Source organism: Tachysurus fulvidraco, chromosome 5, assembly GCF_022655615.1.
Source record: "Tachysurus fulvidraco isolate hzauxx_2018 chromosome 5, HZAU_PFXX_2.0, whole genome shotgun sequence".
In the NCBI taxonomy this organism is placed as follows: domain Eukaryota; kingdom Metazoa; phylum Chordata; class Actinopteri; order Siluriformes; family Bagridae; genus Tachysurus; species Tachysurus fulvidraco.
In genome coordinates this window covers 12,548,297-12,555,389 of record NC_062522.1, presented here as the reverse complement: position 1 = coordinate 12,555,389, position 7,093 = coordinate 12,548,297, and the positions used below count along the sequence as shown (strand labels likewise).

At 37.5% G+C, this 7,093-nt stretch overlaps 2 protein-coding genes across 2 annotated transcripts in view; both read left to right on the top strand.

Moving 5' to 3' along the window:
* The window catches only part of LOC113643201 (unconventional myosin-VIIa), a 20,550-nt gene extending 20,003 nt beyond the window's left edge, over positions 1-547 (top strand). The window contains exon 48 of the mRNA XM_027147305.2: positions 7-547. Within this exon, the coding sequence (XP_027003106.2) occupies positions 7-93 (87 nt within the window). The 3' untranslated portion in view covers positions 94-547. The remainder of the gene's footprint in view (positions 1-6) is intronic.
* A 1,019-nt stretch (positions 548-1,566) lies between these two features.
* Positions 1,567-6,002, top strand: gpr17 (G protein-coupled receptor 17). Its single transcript, XM_027146299.2, has 2 exons — positions 1,567-1,868; positions 3,763-6,002. Exon 2 carries the CDS (start codon positions 3,765-3,767, stop codon positions 4,788-4,790), a length of 1,026 nt encoding a protein of 341 aa, XP_027002100.2. The 5' UTR covers positions 1,567-1,868; positions 3,763-3,764; the 3' UTR covers positions 4,791-6,002.
* The last annotated feature ends 1,091 nt before the right edge of the window (positions 6,003-7,093 follow it).

Sequence of the window (7,093 nt, the reverse complement as noted above, 5' to 3'; positions counted from 1 at the left end):
CACAAGGGCTACAAAATCGATGATTTGTTGACGTCCTACGTCAATATGTATCTGAATGAGAGCAAAGCATCGAGAACCAGGAATCAGCACTAACTGAAACCTGAACTGAGCTGAAAAAATTAATGAATTTATTTTATTCTGCCATAAACATACACACTTTTACTTCCAGACCTTATATTTGCCAACATGCTTAATATAAATGTTAAAGGATAGGTTTAGTCATGAAAAGCCTCTTACTGATTCCTGCATTACATTTCTAGGCTTTTCCTCTTCTGTTTACTGTTAAATTGTGTTAATTTTTTTTCCTGATCATTTATTTATTTATATCGAAATGCAAAGAATGAAGTTTCGATACTTTATATGTCACCTCAAATTGATTTTATCATAGAATTTGCTTAGACCATGATATGAAGTAGTGATCATTTGATTATTTTGGTTTGTTTCGTTTTGCCATGTTCATTTCATTGTATTTGAAATTTTATTTTAAGGAAAGAGTTGCTTTGGTAAAAATGGGCAAATAAAAAGAACATGACTCACTTTTTATTGACTTATTTAGTACATTGTCGCTTATTTATAGAATCATACACCAAGTGAAAGATCGTTTAAAATGATGTCTGGGGAGTTTATTTAACTTATTGTGCATTTACAAATAGACGTTTGTTATTAAGTGTTTGGGAACATTGAGAAGCCTGTCATTTACTGAAAGTAGACTTGCCAGCTCTTCTGCTTTTGTGTGACTCTATTTTATTCTTGTTTAAATAGTCATATAACACTGTTTTGCTTCTGATCAAAAACATAGGCACAGTATAAAGAGGAGGGTGTGTTAAATGCAGAGGCTTGGATCTAGCCCAATTAAGACTTGGCAGAGTATTATTAGGCAAAGTCTAGTGTCGGACAGGGAGTCTAGATAGTGGTCTTATTCAGAAGAGAGAACTGTATTTGAATATCGATGAGGACAGGCCTGATTAGAGCAGAAAGAGGAGATGTGTGTTCTACACAGCTGTGGCTCTCCAGAATGAAAGACAGATTATTAGTACTGTCGGGCCTCTTTTACACATCTGTCTGATCATGTGATTAGATTATTTTTGCTCTCTACTGCCCCAGTCTCTGATGCTCCCCCAATGCACAGCAAGCTCCAAAGCAACAAGACCCCCATACTGTCTATGCAGGCTTGTTTTCTCTCAGCCTGTAGGCATTCCTTTACCATGAAGTGAACTCTAGGGGTTCTCTGTCTAGTTTGAGACGTTAACAGAATGGATCATCTCATCAGCTTTATCCATACACAGGCCTGTCAAATGCTGGCTCTGTTTTCAGTGTATTGATATGCTCGAAGGCTCAGTCATTTTGGAAGTTTTTTCAGCAGCAGCAGGATTTTGAAGCATGGAGCTAGACTCTGTTGCCATGGCACTTTTTCCGACCTCACATTGTAAAGGCATGCCATTATTCGCTCTCAGCCGAAATGCACCGCATCTTCTGACTCAAGCCTTTGTGGCATGCACAAGTGGCTCTCAGAGGAGAATGGCATTGCGAAAAAAGGCTGAGGTCGGAGGTCACTTTAGAGCCTTCCCATTGGGCTTGCTTTTGTGTAATCGAATTTGTTGCGAGCACAAAAAGAGCGACAGTAATGTATCTGGAAAACATTGCAGTGCAGGGACTGTGCGGTTCATTCGTTTATTAGACTTGTCCTCCACCTGGTCTTGACTCCTCCACAAATGCTGCATGTAGAAGAAGCTGCTGAATAACCTTGTGCTCTCACAGCAGCTGTTAACAAATCCACGTACAGAGCCAAACTACACCCTCTCTACTTCACTGTGCTACACTCATTCTAGCCTGCACTGCTCAGACAGACTCGAGAGGAACTAACACGGGTAAGTGCTCATCTCTTTATCTCTTTCTCACTGGTAGACTATAATAGTTAAGTCAACTTTTTATTTTCAGCATGGCTTTCAGACCATTCCTAAAGTTTTGGAATTATTATGAATAATATAACTATAGTTTCCATCCCAAAACAAATAGCAACTTAACAATACATAAAAAGATTACAAATAAGTAAGTAAGTAAGTAAGTAAGTAAGTAAGTAAATAAACAACAAACAAACAAATAAACAAATAAATAAATAAATAAAAGAACTGAATGCTAAATTACATGTTTTCATGATTATATACACCTGATAGCTCCAACATTTCTAAGATCCTTAAATCAGTTTAAAAATGGACTATAACTGGTCCTGGACTACCTGAAAAATCTTTGTAATCCTTTAGTTTATTAAATATTTCCATATAAAGTTAGAAACCCTTGAAACCTGCTTAATCTTTTAATGACTCATTCCCTTTTATTTGTTCTGACATTTTTGCACATCTGTGGCAAAGTTCGCTCTGCTTTCCTTTTTAACTCTGAAATTGTCAGAAACAGAGGTCATTCATGCACTTTCCCCTGAGAATATGGCTTAGTGTAGAGTCCCACAGATTGTTTTAGGGGGCTTTTTTCATCATATGCCCATGTACAAGAGCCACCTCCATGCACATAGAGCTCAACCCACATACTCAGCCTTCTCTTTTCACAAGAAGCAGGCCTTTCCGCTGAAGCAAAAAAGTACAATCCGGTGTAACCTTTCCCCCTGACAGCAGAGTTTTGTAACAGTCTGCCTTAATTTATCTCATAAGTGAAAGGCTTGGATGGTTGTGGAGTTTGTTCAATCGCCCACCCCATTACTACCAACCCACTCAACATCTTTACTGCACAGACCCTAAGGACCTGAAACACTCCTTAACACACCCATTTCACATTTTTTTGGATGTTTTAAAAATATTGATGCTTAGTCTCCCTATTCTTTCCTAAACCAGCAATAAATCAGTTTAGAGTGTTTCTTGGCAAGTGTCTTATTGCTCGATGAAATTTTTAGTTTTTACACCTATTTGATTTATCTTCTGTAATTAGTATAAAATAGATTAACTGAACTGTGCAAGGATATTAAATCAATGGTCACACCCAGTGTCAAAGTGCATGCTTTATCAGAAACTCTTGGATATAACATTTGATTTTTGTACTTGTTAAAAAATAACAAAAAATCCAGCACACCCTGAACCAAAAGCATTAGTAGTTTGGAGAAATTCTTACACAAATTTATTTCACAAAATCAAGATCACTATAAATTCTACATGGGATTAGGTTGTTTGGACATATTTAATGTAGAGCTGTAAAATATAGCAGGGCGTAGCACTGGAGTACCATGAAAAGGTGCGGCCGTCATATATAACCCACCATTCGCCAATGACCATCTGCCTGCATCTGCACATTCTCCTGAGACCACATCTCCTGTTTCACTGTTGCATTGCCAAATGCCCAAACAGCTCTTAGTAAACTCTGCAAAGTGAACTGAACATCAAAACATTCACTCCTTACAGAAACCTTGTGAGCTCTGCTTGTGATTGGGCTGAAACTTTGGAGCCTAAGCTTGACCTTGAGGAGGATCCTGTTATTTTCATAACTTTACCCAGTGTGCCAAAACAACTGTCCTCCCATTTTCTAATGTTGAGACGGAATGGGAACAATTCAAAATATAGTAATCGGAAAGCAAAGGTGTAAAGTTTATTCAGACCGTAGCTTTCTATAATGATCTACTAAATGTGACATTCTAATGAAAACATACTACACCAGCTGTCCAATTTCCAAAGCAGCATGAGGTTGTTGTCAAGATCGTATATATATATATAATGTTGGTTTAAGCAATAAATTTTCTTTATTCTCTTTCTTTTTTCCTAGTTATGACCATGGACTTCTCTCCCGCTGTGCTTCCCACGCTGCTGCCCAATCAGACGACTGATAGCTGTGAGCCTGTAGACAACACAGAGGAGAATCTCTTCTTTGGCCTCTACTACATCATAGTCTTTCTTCTCGCTCTGAATGGCAACAGTCTTGCCCTGTGGATCTTCTCACGTCAAAGAGGAGCCTCTTCCCCAGCTAATGTGTTCTTGATGCACCTTGCCATAGCTGACCTTTCATATGTTATTATTTTGCCTCTAAGAGCCACATACCACTTGACAGGAGGTCACTGGCCATTTGGAGAAGTTCCTTGCCGTGTAGCTGGCTTCCTTTTCTATGTAAACATGTATGCCAGTCTTTACTTCCTTGCTTGCGTAGCTGGTGATAGATACCTTGCTGTGGTTCATGCTGTCAGCTCATTGAAAGTCCGCCATGCCCGCTTTGCCCACATAACCAGTTTTGCTCTATGGGCTCTGGTGATTGTAGCCATGGCTCCTCTGTTGGTCACCAAGCAGACTATAGAAGCCAACGGCTCAACAGTGTGCTTGCAGTTGTATAGAGAGAAAGCGTCCCGCCGAGCCTTAGTCTCGCTCATTGTTGCATTCACGCCTCCTTTCCTGACAACACTTTCCTGCTACCTGCTGATAGTGAACAGTCTGAGGAAGGGTTTGAGGATGGAACCGGTGCTGAAGGTGCGAGCATTGCGTACAATCGGCCTTGTCATGCTCATCTATGTGGTGTGCTTCCTGCCATATCACGTGAGCCGGGCCACATTTATCCTGGGTTATGGACATCCAGATCTGTCTTGCCAATCACAACGAGGCCTAGCCCTGGCTAATCGTCTCACCTCCTCTCTCACCTGTCTGAACGGAGCTCTGGATCCACTGGTCTACCTTTTTGGAGCAGAGAAATTCAGAGGCACTGTGCAAAGACTCCTGTGCAGGGATAAATCAGGTGGATCTGCAGCTACCAGTGGAGATCTTAAAGGGACCCATGAGAGTTCCCTGAGTGCAAAATCAGAGCTTTGAGAAAACAGCATTTTTTCAGTCACCTAAAGGCCATAAAGGCTATATATCATGTTTGGTCAATTTAATACCGTGTTGGTCTTCATATAATGAAGTACACAGACGATGGGTTTGGGGTGTGTAGACATTTGAACATAATTAAAAGTCTTGGCTGGCTGGTATGTGATTTTCTTAACCGGAGGTGAAAAGGGGAAGTTATGCAAATGCCAAAGACATCAGTCAGTTGATTTAGTCTTATGGTTAGTCTGAGAGTACCTGAGCCTAAAAAAGGAAATGTTTGCTAAATATTTGTCATAATTTGATACCATTCTGACCACTAAAAGCAAATTTACAAATTAACATCCAGGGTCCAACATCATGCCCAGTTTTCCTGGTAAAGGTTCTGGATTCACTGTACTACTGAGCAGTAGTTAGAAGTAATAGTAGAAGCTTTCTGAAAGGAAATGAGTGAATAAAAGTAACAGATGAGAGCGATCAGAGGACACACTTCATCCAACTTTTCATTTGTTTTACTAACAACTAAAGGTTCTAAAGTTCAACTGAATCACCTATTTGAAGTTCAGCAAAAAAGACACATTTTTGAGTGTGTAGTTTCACAGACATTACATATTTAAATTGCATTTATTGGACTTAACACATTTGATTAATGGCATAGAAATGTTTCTAATTAACAGACACTCAAAAACCAAGTGTGGGAGAAAAACTCCACAAATATAGCCAATTTGTTTAAATTAATATTAGTAATTTTTTTTATCTGTTTGCCAATGTTTAACATACAGTCATGTGTCATGTTTAAAAAATCATCACTAAGCAAAGTATGTTGCAATGCTATAACAGATGCTTTTGAGAATAATTAAATGCATATACTGAGCTTCATTTTATCTGAGCCAATATAAATGTTCAGATTTTTTTTTTTTTTTTTTGCAATAATGTTGTACTCCAGCAAGCTTTTTATACTCTGCAATACTTATGTGGCCATGCAATTCACATATGCATTGCATTGCAATACCTCTTTTTCTGTGATATATTTAATCACTCTGATGTGCTAATTTCTTTATCAGTGACTATGAAGAACATATGAAGCTATTTATTATTCAGTTTATTTGGATGTGATGTTTTATCACTTATATTACTCGATTTCCATGTTGCTGTATAAAGTGTGCTAGATGCACCATTTTATAATCATGTGTAAATTAAACTCTTTGCTATTTTTAACTTTTGGAGATTTTTTTAAAATGTAAGTCACACTAGCAAACCAGATTTCTGTAGTTTGCTATTGCTAATGCGTTCATCAATATGTACAACTCAGTAACATTAAAGGGTGGAGTCTGTGTGAGCGCAGCATGGACACCAAATATTGTTAGCATGATGCATCACATGATCTCAAAGCACAGTGAAGTTTTATTTCTTATAGTGCTTTCAAAGAACTCAAATGATTTCCATCTTTGTGTTGTCAGAGCTGACCATGCCATGTGACTATTTTGGAGTAACAGCAGAAAGCAGTATTACAATGGGTGAAAGATGAACGTGAGACTTTGTCATTTATTAACAGCATGTGGGCATTCACATGCACTCTCACACACAAACATCAGTGTGGCTATTGCTACTGTGTTCTCATGAATGCTGAGAATGAAAGAGAGAGAGAGAGAGAGAGAGAGAGAGAGAGAGAGAGAGAGAGAGAGAGAGAGAGAGAGAGAGAGAGAAAAGGGAAAAGGAGAGAGAGACAGAGAGAAGAAGAGAGAGAGAGACAGAGAGAGAGACAGAAACAGAGAAAAAGAGAGAGAGAGACAGAGAGAGAGAGAAGGAGAGAGAGACAGAGAGAAAAAGAGAAAGAAAGAGAGATAAATATAGAGAAGATAGTAGATAGAGGAATATAGAATTTCAAATTAGAGAGATACAGATATATAGAATAGAAGAGATATACATGAATAATAATAGAAACAGAGAAAAAGATATAGATATAATAAGTATATAATGTATATATACATATATAAAAAAGAAATAAATACATATATTTAGATGATATATAATATATATATATTAGATAGATATATATACGCATATAGATATAATTATATATATAACAAATAAATAAAACATATATATTTTATATATATATATATATATAAACATAAAATATATAAATAGATAATATATAGAATATATATATATAGAGAGAGAGAGAGGTATGGAAACCCCCCATTGCAGTGTGTGCGTTTGGGTTCTCTTTTCATATCATGTGACTATTTTGTCAGCAGAAAGTTTCGTTCTATTTTCCCTTTTTTTTCTCACTTTCTCACACATTA

Coding starts and splice junctions, on each gene's coding strand:
- gpr17 (XM_027146299.2), top strand. CDS start 3,765: ATGACCATGGACTTCTCTCCCGCTGTGCTTCCCACGCTGCTGCCCAAT.